The sequence below is a fragment of the Pelophylax lessonae genome (genome assembly GCF_965119305.1).
Source record: "Pelophylax lessonae genome assembly, chromosome: 2".
Lineage (NCBI taxonomy): Eukaryota > Metazoa > Chordata > Amphibia > Anura > Ranidae > Pelophylax > Pelophylax lessonae.
In genome coordinates this window covers 129,633,038-129,648,521 of record NC_138769.1, presented here as the reverse complement: position 1 = coordinate 129,648,521, position 15,484 = coordinate 129,633,038, and the positions used below count along the sequence as shown (strand labels likewise).

The following is a 15,484-nucleotide window of genomic DNA, read 5'->3' as shown; positions in this document are numbered from 1 at the left end:
TCATTACAGAGATGCACATCACCTAATATGCTTAATTGGTAGTAGGCTTTCGAGCCTATACAGCTTGGAGTAAGACAACATGCATAAAGAGGATGATGTGGTCAAAATACTCATTTGCCTAATAATTCTGCACTCCTTGTAGAAAAAGAAAAAAAAATCATAAGTGTGAGATGTGGTCCAAGGAAAAAAGGGCTGCATGAATGCACACCCCCATGTGAGCCCCAGGTGACTCCCAATGCCACGTAAGGTACTCAGCAAAAGAGGAGGCTCCACCATGCGAGCAGCCGGAAACGCTCGGATGTGTGGTGCCAACACCCACGTGCATTGAGACGCCAATGGGTACTCCACGCCAAAGCGGCAGCGCCAATATATGACGTCACAACAGCGGCGTGGGAAGCGTGGTGCCGATGCACAGTGGAGCAGACCACCTCCTCCTCCTCCTGAGGGGGAAGGGAGAGGACCTCCGGAGTGCATCGCAGTTCCCACAATTGGACTGCGGACACAGCAGATACAGGCATATAGCACAGTCCAAGAGGACTGAAACTTGAAAAACAACAATGATAGTGAAATATAAACAAAATAATTTCTTAAAAAGGTAATTTCCTGTGGGGCCATCAGGGAATAATAATAAATGATACTACAAAAAATGTGATCTGACCCCATTGTAAGGGGGCAGTAATCCTAAATATTGCTCAATGGCTAGAACATAGGAATGCCTACCATAGCAAAGCTTCTCCATCCCTAAATTCGGTGCATAAAAGGGTGTCTCATTTAAAGTCCCAAAACTCCCCCCTTTTTTGCAGGTTATTTTGTCAAAGCTTAAAGTGATTGTAAAGTCTTTTTTTCCCTATTAATATAACAAGTCATACTTACCTGCTCTGTGCAATGGTTTTGCACAGGGCAGCCCAGATCCTCCTCTTCTCGGGTCCCTGTCTGGAGCTCCTGGCCCCTCTCTTCTCAGGTCCCTGTCTGGAGCTCCTGGCCTCTCTCTCTCCTGCTGAGTGCCCCCACAGGAAGCAGCTTGAAATGGAGGCACCCAAGCTGAACTGCAGCTCTGTGTACGTCTACATGCTGCACAAACAGCCCCTTAACCGCTTGCCGACTGCTCACAGTATATTTACTGCGGCAGTCAGCCCCTCACAGGCAGAGTGACGTAGGTCTAAGTCGCTCGCCTGTGAGGCTCTGGGGAGCGAGCGCGCACCCGCGGAGGCGCGCTCCAGCTCGGTCACGGACCCCCCCGCGCGTGTGACCAGCAGGCTCGATGTCCGCCGGTCACTCGGCGATCGGCGGGGGAGAGGGAGAATGTCAGGCAGCTTGTGTAAACAAGCCACCTGTCATTCTCCTCGCTGTAAAGACACTGATCACACGGATCTAGTATGTAGATCCGTTGATCAGTGTCCTTACAGCTCAAGCCACAGCCAATCACAGTAGAAAGCACGCCCCTAGGGATACACACAGCCCCTCCCTCCCAAATAAAGTTAACCCCTTCACTACCAGTGTATTTTTACAGTAACAGTGCATATGTATAGCACTGATTACTGTAGAAATGTCACTGGTAACCCCAAAAGTGTCAAAAATGTCAGTCAAGGGTCCGATCTGTCCGCCGCAATGTCGCAGTACCGCAAAAAAAAAAAAAAAAAAAAACGCAGATCGCTGCCATTACACGTTAAAAAAAAAAAACAACAAAAATCTTTCCCTTTGTTAGTAAACGCGATAACTTTTGCGCAAACCAATAAAAATACGCTTTTTGCGATTTTTTTTTACCAAACATAGGTAGCATAAAACAAATTGGCCGAAAATGTTAAAAAATTTTGATTTTTACATTTTTTTTTTTAGGGAATTTCATATAAAAAAAATTTGAAAAATATTGTTATTTTTGCAAAATGTACGCTCTTTTTTTGTTTATAGCGCAAAAAGTAAAAAAATCGCACGGGTGATCAAATACCACCAAAAGAAAGCTCTGTTTGTGGGAAAAAAAGGTCAAATTCGTTTAGGTACAGCGTCGTACGACCGCGCAATTGTCCGTTAAATTCACGCAGTGCCGAATCGCAAAATACCCCCTGGTCGTTTAGCAGGAAAATCCTCCGGGGCTTAAGTGGTTAAATAGGACTGATAATTAAGTGGGACAAAACATGTTTTTTCCTCTCACTTTCCAATGTAAGTTTTCTCTTCCAAATATATTAAGGAAGGCCCCCACTGTGGGAATATGTGCATACTCATTTGAAACTATGCATTTACACACAGAACTAGCTGGTCTTCAGCCCGCACAGGCAGTGGAAGCTCCCATGTGACAGTTGCAGTCATCTGCACCCCAAAAAAGTGAGTTTTAACAAACACATTAGGGAGTGTCCCCACTGCACACAACTGTACAATGCTCAAAAGGTGTATATCTACATATATAACCACTTTTTATGGGTTCTCGCTGCAGTTCGGGGTATGAGGAAGGGGAGGAGAGCTGGTTCCCGGTGTAGACCTGGCACCTCTGCATAAAAAAATAGACTGTCTGAAAAACTGTATACATTTAAACCCCGAAATGAAACTGGGACATATTGTATTTTATAGAAATGATGATATCCTTGATAAAAGCACAGTTTGAATCATAGCCGAAATGCGTAGGATTTTTCCTGCCATATCCAGAGTTTTCAAACATGGATAGCAGAAGAAGAACATCAAAGTCATCTATTTTGCACCATGTCACAACTTTCGCTGTTTTCCACCTTTTTCACATCTATGGGCTCTCTACCCATTATGTATAAACCTTTTGTATGTATATATTTATATATCTGTATAAATATTCTTTTACTTATGATTTAAAACATGTCACAAACATTTTTTGCCCATAAAGTCCCACTTGTACTTGGATTGAGGCCCAAAAAACGCCATAAATACTAGGGATGTTGGCAAACCCATACTTATTATAGGCGCATTTGAGAATCATACCCCTACAAAAAAAAAAAAAAAAAGGCTAGTGCATTTAAAGCAACGATAGCCTCTGAACTGTCCCGTTTCACTTACCTTTTAGAAGAAATACTTACCTTGAAAATGTCTTGTCCAGCGCTGCCATCTCAGGTGTGGGCAGCTGAAGTCGGAGCGTCCTCTTCAGGGTCCTATTCGGTGACATCCGGGTCCCAGAATGCCTTGCATCGGCCCTGCTCGTCACTTCCGTTGCAGGCGCATCATCACTGCACAGCTTCTGGGCATGACGAGCAGGGCCGATGCAGGATCATTGAATCCTGGGATCGATGACGCTCATCTCCCAGGAGTCAATGCAAGGAGGAAGTGACGGTGCGGGCCGCGGCCGCAGAGGGAGGAAGAGGAGGGAAGGTAAGTATATTTTCTTTAAAAACGAGGTAAGTGAATCAAAAAATTATCCAATTCTTTTTCAGGTAATTTAGAACAAGTGGACGGGGTAAAGTTGATTTTGAGGGTGGAACTCCGCTTTAAGTCGCATGGAAGCTGTATCCGAAGTTGTGTGACTTTAGTGCCGGATCACTGTGAACACAGCCTTATTAGGAGAATTACTGTCCCTTTTCGATTCTACTGAATAGCTGCACGTAGACCAGTCTGACCTAGACAGAATCATAAAACTTTGCATATCAGCGTCATACAGCTTATAAATCATGTTTGCATGGGACCCACACAGGACATACTTTCAAAGTATAGATTTTGGAGAATGAAATAAAAAAAAAAAAAAAAAAATGGGATTTTCGAATTCAATGTAAAAACCTTTTCTCTGCATTCATTACAGGACACAGGATTAGTAGAGTTGGCCACTAGATCATATTGTTACCTGCAGGAAAAGGATAAACACACACAGAAACACAGCCTGGGGTGGCCCCCACTGGTTGCCAACCCCCTCCTGCTAACAGCCTCGTGTTAACAGAGGGCAACGCCAGATCGCAAAGGCCAACACAACTAGAAAGGCGAGGTGCTGTGTCTTTCAATGAATGCAGCAAGAGCAATAAGAGCTGGTCCAAAAAGCAAAGAGTAAGAAAATCACATTGCTACCTGCAAGACCTTAAGCCCAAAACTAGAATATGAGAAAGCAAAAACAACCTAGCAAAAGTTTGGTAAAAAAGTATGGACCAAAAGCCAAGTGGCCCTCTGACAACCTGAGAAACTAAAGCCTGGTGACTGAAATCCCAGGATGTAGTCACCACTCTAGAGGAATGAGCAATGACTAAAATGGGGGCTGTAAACCCCAAAAAGAATAAGCCTTAAATGATGGGCTTTCAAATCCACTTGGAGATCATCAAACAGGTAGCGTAATCCATCTGAGGGCTGTCTGATGCCTCTTACGAAAGGGTGCAGTAGCATCCAGTTATATCCAAATAGCCTAAACCACATGAAGACAATACAACACCCACCCCTGCCAATGAACTGGCTTGGGACAGCGTGATCGTAAAAGGTCAACACCATTTGTGGAAGAAAGAGGGCCTAGGTCAGAGTACAACATGATCTCTGTGCATCACTAGAAAGAGGGAGATTTGCAAGACCAAGCCAACAACTACAAAAAGCTACAGGCCAAAGTGAAGCCAGTCCAGTGCAACCAGGATGACCAGAATAATGACCAAAAATAATTTAGATAACAGTTTCAGAGGAGGGAATGCATAAATTAGACTGTATTGATCCCACAGTCACACCAGGGCATCAATCTGAAGACCTCCGATACTAGCACCAACTAATCCACCTTCCAGTTAAACGAAGACTAACAGATCCACATCTGGCATAACCCAACAGACAAAGAAGGCAAAAAAAAAAAAAAAAATTCTGGATGAAGGGACCAACCTCCCTAATCCAGCAACTGAAGGGTGAGGTAATCTTACTTGTCAATTGTGCACCACTGGAATGTGCACCTCTTCTAAGCCCAAATAAAAGGTCGGAGACCTCCTAAGGATATTTGCGCCTCCCTGATAAATGACATTGGTCATGGCCATGGCGTTCTCTGATTAAATCTGCACTGAGTGGCCTTCCAGACAACTGGTCCAGTGCAGAAGAGACAGATAAACTGCTCTAAATAAACATTGTCAGTCACAATTTTAGAGTTTATGGATCACCCAGAACCCCGTCCGAACCGACATCCTTTGCCACTACCAACTCGCAAAGCAGAAACAAAAATTATTTTCCAGAGAGCAGCAAAAGGGAGTGAAGCCATCAGACCTACAAGGCCCTCGTCATTTGGCTTACACATACTTTCCTTTCCAGAGTCAAGGGGGACCTTCCCCCTTTTGGAATTTACTGTTTAAGGTTCTGATTGTGGTGCTGCTCACAAGAAACCGCTTTGAAGAAAGTCACTATCAGGCCCAGAACCTGCATATGACTACAAAGCATCACCCATGTAAGAAATCAGAATCCCAATGTTGGACAGGTGGAAACTGTGGAAGCTCTGGCAGAAGAATCACCCTGTTATGTCTGGTGTCTACTGTAGAATTAGGCCCAGATACTTTAGATGAAAGGAGGAAATCAGGGATTTCTTCAAAGTAAGGATAGCAGAATAAAGTCTAGATAGGCCACAATCAAGATCCCCTGAAGTGATAGCAGGGCTAACATTTTAGTGAACACCCAGGGGCAGATGCCAGGCCAAAGGGAGGTGCCACAAATAAGCACAGATATGCATTCTTGATGTTGATATATGCAAGAAGTTCCCTTGATACAAAGGGGACACTACAGATCAAATAGATGCCATCCTGAATTTGTGAACCTTCACATATGCGTTGAGAGATTTGGGATGGAGAAGGGGGGAAACCTCATCCTTCTTGGGAACTGAAAAGTAGTAGTAGTAAAAATTATTGGAAGGAAACCTTGTTGTAACAGGTTGGATTCTGGCATATGTAAATCCGGAATCCACTTAGGAGATAGGCAAAGGTTGGATGTTGGATGTGAAATCACAAGTCCCCATGCCCACAGGCAGACTTCAGCAGTAAATAAATGTGCGGCCAGAAGGATTGCAAAGAGACCACCTTCTACCAGAACGTGCAGTGCTCAGCAGGTGCTTGCAGAAGTGCATTACAAGGGTCACAGCCACACTTGCCATGTTGAACCTGCAGAGCTGCGTGGCGGGCAGAGCAGACCCTGGAGTATCGCAAGATGGGATGTAAGGCTGGCGAACCACTGTATATAATTTCGGTAAAGCACAGAGTTACATAGCACCTGGGGGTAGCTAATGGAGAAAGCTCCTCGCAGCAACCAAGGCAGGACCTTCAATGTGATGGCAGTTGACCTCTGGATGGAGGCTATATTAACCACATCCAGACCACCCACTGTGTATTTACATTGCTACTTTGATGTTAAATTTTGGGGTTAACTGGTACTTTCTCACATGGCGGGCGGTCCGCTTTGACATACAAGTTGTGCCAGTGGCAGATTCGCCACGGGATCACTTTTATGGGCGGCTGGAGAGGTGCCCACCCCCCTTCCTGGTCAAAAACAATCCCATCCCCTCTCCTGATGGGCAGGAAGTCAAGTGAGCGCAAGATGGCCCCCATTCGGCTATGCCCTTGTAGGATCGGAGTGACATAACTTCCGCCCAAAGGCCATAAAGGGCCAGTTTTTTTTTTTTTTTTTTGCGCTTTTAAAAGTAAATTTCAGATCTGAGGTTTTTTTGTCCCCAGATCTCACATTAAAGAGGACCTGTCCTGCTTATTTCTATTACAAGGGATGTTTACATTCCTAGTAATAGGAAAAAAAGGAAAAAAAAAAAAAGGGACAGTGTGAAAAAAGTAAAATTTAATTTAAAGCGCCGTCCCTCCGAGCTTGCATGCAGAAGCGAAAGCATACGCAAGTCGCGCCCACATATGTAAACAGTGTTCAAACCACACGTGAGGTATCGCTGTGATCGCTAGAGCGAGAGCAATAATTCTAGCACTAGACCTCTAACTTTAAACCGGTAACCTGTAGAAATTTTTTAAAGGCGTTGCCTACGGAGATTTATAAGTACCAAAGTTTGTCACCAGTCCACGAGCGTGCGCAATTTTGAAGCATAACATATTAAGTATCAGTTTACTTGGCGTAACATTATCTTTTACATTATAGAAACAAAATTGGGCTAACTTTACAGTTTAATTAAAAAAAAAGTGTAAACATTTTTCCAAAATAATTGCAAATACTGTGGCAAAGTATGCCAACAATCTCCATTTGATTCTCTAGGGTCTTTGCTACGTCCCAAAGCAGTATCAAACACGAGGGGTGGGAACAGCAAGAAAAATTCCCAAGGCTAAACCGTAGCCAACCAGGTAACAGGAGCTCAAACAAAAAACAACTTGAGCCCACCTGAAAACATTACACCCCCAAAGAGGGAACAGGCCCTGTAAACAGCAGCCTGCAAAACCTTGCGGCCATAAGAGGCATCCCCAGATGCCAACACATCCACTTTATAAAACTTTGTGAAAGTGAGCTTCGACGACCAAGTTGCCGCCTTGCACACTTGCCTCACTGGCGCCTGATGACGGAAGACCCAAGAAGCACTGAGCGCTCACGTAGAGTGCACCTTCACAAGGAAAGGAGGAACCCTTAATCGAATAGGCCTGAGTCTAGAAATAGTCGCAGATAAAGCAGACAGGATAGGAGGGAAGGCGTAATCAGACAATACTGGCCCCAGCTGGCCAGCAACGTGTCTGTGGCGTCCGCTAGCAAATCAGTGACCTGCCACAAACCTTTGCACTTCCCTGTTTAGCCGAAACGCCAACAGATTTACCTCGGGGGTACCCCACCAGAAACACAGCTGATGAAACCCCTCTGGATAAAATGACCACTCCCCTTGGTCCAACACCTGCCGACTGAGATAATCCGCCTGCCAATTTTCCACCCCCGGAATGTGTACGGCGGAGAGGGCTGTAACAAAATGTTCTGTCCACCGGAGAATGCCGGCTACCTTCAGAGCTGCCAACGCACTTCTTGTTCCACCCTGGTCATTGACATAAGCCACGCCCGTGGCGTTGTCCAATTGGATTCGCACTGGACACCCCTGAAGGTGATCCATTTAGTGATTCAGGCACAGTATGATATCTCAGAGTTCCAGGACATTGATCGGGAGACTTTCGACACTTCCAGTGTCCAAACTCCCTGAGCAGAGTTCAGGCCCAGGACACCTCCCCACCCAGACAGACTGGCATCCGTGGTAACCACTGTTACAACAAAGCCACCAGACCAGAGACCCCAATGGTCAAGAAGAACAATGTCAAGGAAGGAAAGAAGTACTGATTTTAACTTGTAAACAAGTGTCAGAAATAGGCCTCGTTCTTAAGTGGTTAATGGGTGCAGGGTGGGCCAACAGCAGGAGCTATCGCTAGGCTGCTTTTTGTACCTAGCATTGTCATCTGCAGGTGATAGTATAACCCTGTGTCCTTCAATGAACGGAAGAGGGAAAAAAAAAAAAAAAAAACACACCGGTTAACCTAGCTTTAAAAATCCTGGGTTATTCATTCAGTAATAACTTATACAGTCTTTTTAATACTGTAATCTGTGCTTGGTTCTTAACTTCAGCATTACAACAAATTAACTCTAAACCTTACATGTGCTGGTTGGCTCAAGAATTTTTCTTCTATGGGTTAAAATCAGCTAAATTAAAAAAAAAAAAATTAAAAATAAAAAGACCATGAGGAAATGCATGATTGATACATCTGACAGAGGAGGTACACAAACTGAAATTCAAACATAACTGCAGATAAGTTCTAGGGGTTGGTAAAGAGCTGTATCGAATAGGCATTCACTTTGAATTTAACTACACTAATCTGCTTGAATGGTTTCCAGGGGTTATTGCCCTTTATAAGAACTATGCGAGTACAGCTAGAGCAGTGGCGGCCAACTTCCTTGAAATAAGGGGCCTTCCATGCAGCCCCCCCAACATCACCATAGGGCAACACATAAAATTCAGACAGCATACATGAAAACAGGATATAGTCAAAGACTATAGGCATGATACAAGAAATGGTCACAGACCGTGGATACGTTAAAGGAGATTGTCAGAGGTAATTAACATGCTATAGGAGTTGGAGACTGGGGACATGTTTCAGGAAACAGACTGCAAACAGATTATATGAGACTACAAGAACAGGGCTATAGAAGCACACAGATTAGTGTGCGAAGGGGGCCTGGGGGCATCAGGATGGGCACCAGGAAACTAGAGTCTTACTTACTTCCAAAGCACTGAATCTGTCTCAGAAGCATTGTCTTTTGCACTGGTCACTCCCTTCCCCTTCAAGTTCCAAGAAGTGTTCATACTTTTGTTGAGAAGCATTACAGGGGTAGTCCATGTAATTTCTTCAGATGTTGATATTGGGGTCATAGCTGTGCCAACTTCATGAAGAGAGGCCAATGCGTCAGGAAAAAGGTTGTTGCAGACACGTCTACTAAGTGATAAGACATCTAGAGGCCTAGAGTGAGGCGGAATAACTGGAGTAGGGCAGTTAGTACATTTAGCTGATGTGGCAAACTCCTCACTCCTTTGTGGATCAAAAGCCAAGCTAGGATTACCTGTTTGATGTAAATTAGAGCTGGGTCTCAGCCACTCTGTATTTGTTAATTTGGCGGAATCACAATCTTTTAGTTTAGAATGCGGTGTACTTCCTCTGATAGGAAAAAAACATTTGTCTGCAGATTCTCGAATATCCAAGCCATTTTCTGTAGTATTCTCAATACTGCATGAAGAATATTCATCATCCATGGTTATTGTTTTTGTTGGATGAGTAATAATGGAAGGCGGAGAACATTCATCACTTAAAATACCATAGCTAACAATACTATCAAGCTTGTCAAGCACCACTGCAGAATCCCAAAAGGCTGATGAGGCATCCCCAATTTGCTTGCTTTTATCCTCATTTATTGCATCACCTAGCAAAGATGACGGCAACTCCTTAGCATGGAGTTCATTTCTAGGACAGTCGCAAGGCGTATCTGACACAGCCCTGAAGTTTTCTTCATCCTCCTTTCCAAAAATTCCCCAATTCTCAACCTTTTGAGCCAAGGCTGAAATCTCCCCAGATAACATAGGCAAGTGGAAAACTTCAGATTCACCATCAAAAGTCGGATTTAGGTCATAAGTATTGTCTGCAGATAACACATTGTTAGATTTAGAGAAAAAGCCAATATCATCAGTAACCTGGGGGTGCTCTTCAACCACTGTGGTTAATACAGCACAATCACTAAAGCCGGAGTTATTATTAAAAGAGGATTTTGAATAAATGTCTGTTGAGTTCTCCAGAAGAGTTGCTGCCACTGTGTTACTGCAAACATTAAAGGTTGTCTGATCTGATTGGTCTGCAAAAACTGTCTGTTGGCCATCAGTGAGTGAGGTCTCAATACCTGCCGCTTCAGGAGCTAAGTTAACCACTATGGTGTCATATTCCTCAAGATTTTTAATATCTGAGTTTTTAAGAACTGCTTCCTGGACAGGATCCGAATGTACGCCTGAAACCAATACACTTTCACAAGGCTGGCTACACGGATAATCAGATTTCAAATTTGTAGAGGATTCTTTAAAGTCAACTTGTAATTCTTTGTTTTCCAAGGAGAAGGAAGATAGTTTTGCTGAACTTGTCACGGAATCATCATCAGAACAAAGGTCAGCCCACACACTAACAGGAATGCCAGCGCTGATCAGGGAAGTTTCCTGGAAAATAAGATTTAAATACCAGCTTTACAATTTGACAATCAAATCTTTCACATCATTCCAGAAGCATGAAAACTAGAATGTGGGGGGGCTATTGGGCTACAGATTATTATTCTTCATGCATGGCTTGATCTACTTCTGTGGCTGAGCCCATTTCTTCCAAGCCTAATTGGCCCACAACTAGATTAGGCAGAAATTCTAACATCTTGGTGACTTCTGCCCAAATTGCAATAAATCCAAATGCAAACACTTAATAAATTGCAGCTTACCAGCTCTTGATGAAATAGTCACATTAGTTGTCTTTAGGCTTTATTTTCAGTTGGTAATCTGGCCAGTAAGTCTGTATTTCAACAGCAGTTAAAGTGTTGAAACAAAGCATCTATCACTGACAGGGGCGGTTACAATAGGTGTTCTTTTCCACGTAAAACCTTTAGCCCAAAATAAACGATTGCTATAACTGCAGTGCGAGCAGGAATTTAGCTTCAATTTGTTTAACCACTTAAGCCCCGGAAGATTTTACCCCCATTCCGACCAGGGGGTATTTTGCGCTTCGGCACTGCGTGACTTTAACGGACAATTGCGCGGTCGTGCGACGCTGTACCTAAACGAATTTGGCGTCCTTTTTTTCCCCACAAACAGAGCTTTCTTTTGGTGGTATTTGATCACCTGTGCGATTTTTTGATCACGCGCTATAAACAAAAAAAGAGCGTCAATTTTGCAAAAATAACAATATTTTTCACATTTTTTTATATGAAATTCCCCCCCAAAAAAATGTAAAAATCAAAATTTTTTAACATTTTCGGCCAATTTGTTTTATGCTACCTATGTTTGGTTAAAAAAAAAAAAAAAAAAAAAAAAAAAATCGCAAAAAGCGTATTTTGATTGGTTTGCGCAAAAGTTATTGCGTTTACTAACAAAGGGAAAGATTTTTGTCATTTTTGTTGTTTTTTTTTTTTTAACGCGTAATGGCGGCGATCTGCGATTTTTTTTGCGGTACTGCGACATTGCGGCGGACAGATCGGACCCTTGACTGACATTTTTGACACTTTTGGGGTTACCAGTGACATTTCTACAGTAATCAGTGCTATATATATGCACTGTTACTGTAAAAATACACTGGTAGTGAAGGGGTTAACTTTATTTGGGAGGGAGGGGCTGTGTGTGTCCCTAGGGGCGTGCTTTCTACTGTGATTGGCTGTGGCTTCAGCTGTAAGGACACTGATCAACGGGGGGGTCCGTGACCACGCGGGAGCGCGCCTCCGGGGGCGCGCGCTCGCTCCCTAGACCCTCACAAGCAAGCAACGTAGCCCTACGTTAGTTTGCCTGTGAGGGGCTGACCGCCGACGTAGATAGTCGTGCGGCGGTCGGCAAGTGGTTAACCTAGTACACACAATCGTAACGAACTGTAGATTTTCTGTTTAGTACACTGCTTTAGAGAGCGGATATAGACTGTTCCAACAAACCTTTCCGAAGAAAGACAGAATTTTTTTTTTTGTTGTTAGTTATCATAAGATCCGATGTGTGTAATTAGTACAGTATTTATCCTGTAAAAATCAAATAAGTCTGCACATGATCAGAAGCACAGTACAACCATACACTAGACAGAGACCATAGCTACATACAGGGGAAGTTGTCCTACGTGATTTGAAGGTTTTCAAACTATTTTAAAGTATTCTTGTTTTTAACATGGGATGAAGACACAGACAAATGCAAAAGATTTTTTGTCGTATTTTCTAATAGTACGTACTAGGCTTTCATATCTAAATCTGTTAGTAGATTTAACAGCCCCCTCCCCCTAGACTGACAATGGTGCGGTCCAAAGGTGCCCCTGTGTTACTTCAGCCATAGTGGAGCCCTCTAAAAAAAAAGGTGGTGTGTTATTGGCCAGATCACCAGGTGAAAACAAAAGCAAAAAAAAGCATAAAAAAAGAAAACTAATGCAGCCACCACATAATGGTAAGATGCAATATACTGTAGCTCATTTTTAGTTTTAGGGTTAGTGACACCCCTTAGTGACTGAGTTTAAAACCAATGTTAATGCCTGAACACAATTTTGCCATGTGTTAGGAAATCTGTACATATCACCACAACTACTTTGTGTATCCAGGTAAACCATACCTTGTTTTTTTCAGGACAAATTGGGCTTCTAGTAGTAAATGGTAACAGATATCCCCCGATCTCCTTTAATAAAAAAAAAAATTAGAAGGGGTTAGGTACCTGGTAACACTCTTTCTAGGAAGTCTTTCTGGACAGCATCTAAAAAATAGGTCTCCTCCCACCTAAAACAGGAAACACGTCATCCACCATTTTAAAAGGCTGACACATACCTCAGTAATATACAAGTACCAGAGGAACAAAAGGCAAATATACACTATCCTTCCATAACACTTCCGCCTATCAAAATAATGACGGGTATGAGTGCTGCCCTGGAAGACTTCCTAGAAAAAAAAAAAGAAAAAGTTACAAAGTCCCTAACACTGTTTTTTGCTAGTCATCTTCCAGGGCAGCATGTGAGACGATTTAGCAAGTAATACTACTGGGAAGGGGGGGGGGGGGGTCTACAGCCTGAAGGACACTTCCACTGAAAGATTGGTCTTGGCTGGACAGGAAATCTATCCTGTAATATTTTGTAAGGGTACTGGAGCTCGACCAGGTTGCCACCAGGCAGATCTTGTCTGGCGTAATTCCTGCTATCTTCACATATAAAGATGGTCAGGCCCTGGTAGAATGGGCTGTGATCCCCTTGGGTGGTACCTGATTGAGATTGGTAGATGTAAGAGATGCTAGTCTGATCCAACTGCCAGTTCTGTGGAGCTATCGAGGCGAAAACCCCTTCCTTTGTCCATACTGATGTCGAAGATTTGGGAAATGACCACCGACTCCACTGAGAGGTTCTACCTAGAACTATGAAGAGTAGCAGGGAACCCCTAATTAAATCAGTTTTAGGAATCATACTGAAATTGATTACTTTGTGGGCCATTGAAATAATGCTCCACGCACTAGACACAATAGGGACCAAAAACCCTCTACAGCGGTGATCTGAATGCCACCCTAAAAAAAAAATGGCAAAAAACCATTGCTATGATGCCACTTGGTTTGCCAAGTGTCATCGGCCCCGGGACCACTCAGGCACCATCCAATGAGCAGGCCATCAGGCCTGTAAGCATGTTGACACTGCTTTCCCTGGTTAGGTTTAAAAATAGCTAATAGATCACCCATACCTGAATCGGAGTGAACTACTGTAAAGACTATAGAGATTGGAGCATAAAACAGTATAGTAGAATTCCATGATACCTAGACCATATTTACCACTGCAACTCCTGATGTGTTCAAATAGCTACTTAAAAGCATGGACTAACAAACCATGCCGTTGACCATCACTGTAGAAAGGGGTGATCAGGAAAACACTGACCACAAAAGAAATAAACACAGAAACTGCTAGACTGCCAATCAGTTACTACGCATATGTGCAATATTGTAAGAACAATCATACAGTACATTCTTGTATAAGCAAAATAACTGTCCCCTCATCTGAATGCAAATGTCAGGTGTTCTTCCAGGGTACGAGTCTGAGTTCCCCCAAGGACTCTGGCGCTAGTTACGATACTGGTACGAGTAGAGTTGGGTAGATCCCTGCTTGGAGAGACTCAGTCTGTAGCAGTAACAGGATAACTGTTAGTTTTCTGATGGTCCTCCTTAACAGAACAGTAAGTCCTTCTATATAACCTCAGGCTGGTCCATTCTGCAGGCATAGCTAAGTAAAACTCTAAAAATAAGGGACTCTCCCTATTATCCTTTACCGCCAAGGAAGCTGCTTCTGTCTGATCTGTAACAGTCCTAGTGCCGCACATACGATGCGAGTCATGACACCAGCCATTTGATAGTTTAACAGTATGGTTGATGCAACAAGCATTTGCGACAGTTAGCAACCCAGGCATTTAACTTTTTAGAGACCTAAATCAATGGGATTTGTTCAGCTTTAGGTCCCCTTCGCCCTTGTGTGACCTAAAAGTCACACGATTTTGACTGGACTGAAGCAATGCCTGTGTAATCTTTGTCTATAGACCTCAAAACACATCAAAGTCAGGCCAAAGTAGTGCAGGGACTACTTTGAAGTTGCTGCTACTTGAAGTCGCACAGACATGAACGGTTCTCATTGGAAATAGAGTACGACTTGGCATGTGACTTGCAGTCCCACCCCGCAGGACAAAGTCACACAAGTGTGAAAGAGGCCTTACGATTCACTTCTGCTCAGGGGCCATATAAAAAGATACATATTGACTATATTTGAATATAGTCCCATAACAACCCAAGCCAACCATAAAGGTCCAAATGATAGCAAATAATGATAGGCTGAAACACCCATAAACACTGCACATAAAATGTGCTGCAGATCATCATGTGAACGACTGGCTGCCTCTGCAGCCATGGCCCGGGATATACTATTGTATAGAACAGACACTAGGATATAATTTAGTGGCCCCACATCCTTAGTGTAGGCACACCCTCTTATATAGTGCCATAACCTGAAGACTCTCTCTACTGTAGGGAGGTCTGCATAAACACAATTGCTTTTGAGGAGATAAGTGATATACCATATTCCCCTGAAGCTAGAGGACTGGAAATCATGTCCTATAAGCTACGATTATCAGGCCCAGGGAATGTTGTCTGGTAATGCCTGAATGTGTGGGATATGATTGTCTGCTGGATGAAGCCTCAGGAGCTAGGTCTCCTGGGCAATCCATATATATGGACAGATACAACCCAGTCAGGCTCCTGCCCAGAGGCCTGATCCCTAAACCAGACAGACACACACACACACACACTGTATAAAGACAACCATATTGTCAACTGCATATATTCGGCGTTAAAGTATGC

At 43.4% G+C, this 15,484-nt stretch overlaps 1 protein-coding gene across 1 annotated transcript in view; it reads right to left on the bottom strand.

The window, feature by feature from the left end:
* Window positions 1-15,484, bottom strand: part of SPAG5 (sperm associated antigen 5) — a 374,185-nt gene that overhangs the window by 343,252 nt on the left and 15,449 nt on the right. Inside the window, exon 3 of the mRNA XM_082245996.1 lies at window positions 9,135-10,606. Coding sequence (XP_082102122.1) covers window positions 9,135-10,606 — 1,472 coding nt within the window. The remainder of the gene's footprint in view (window positions 1-9,134; window positions 10,607-15,484) is intronic.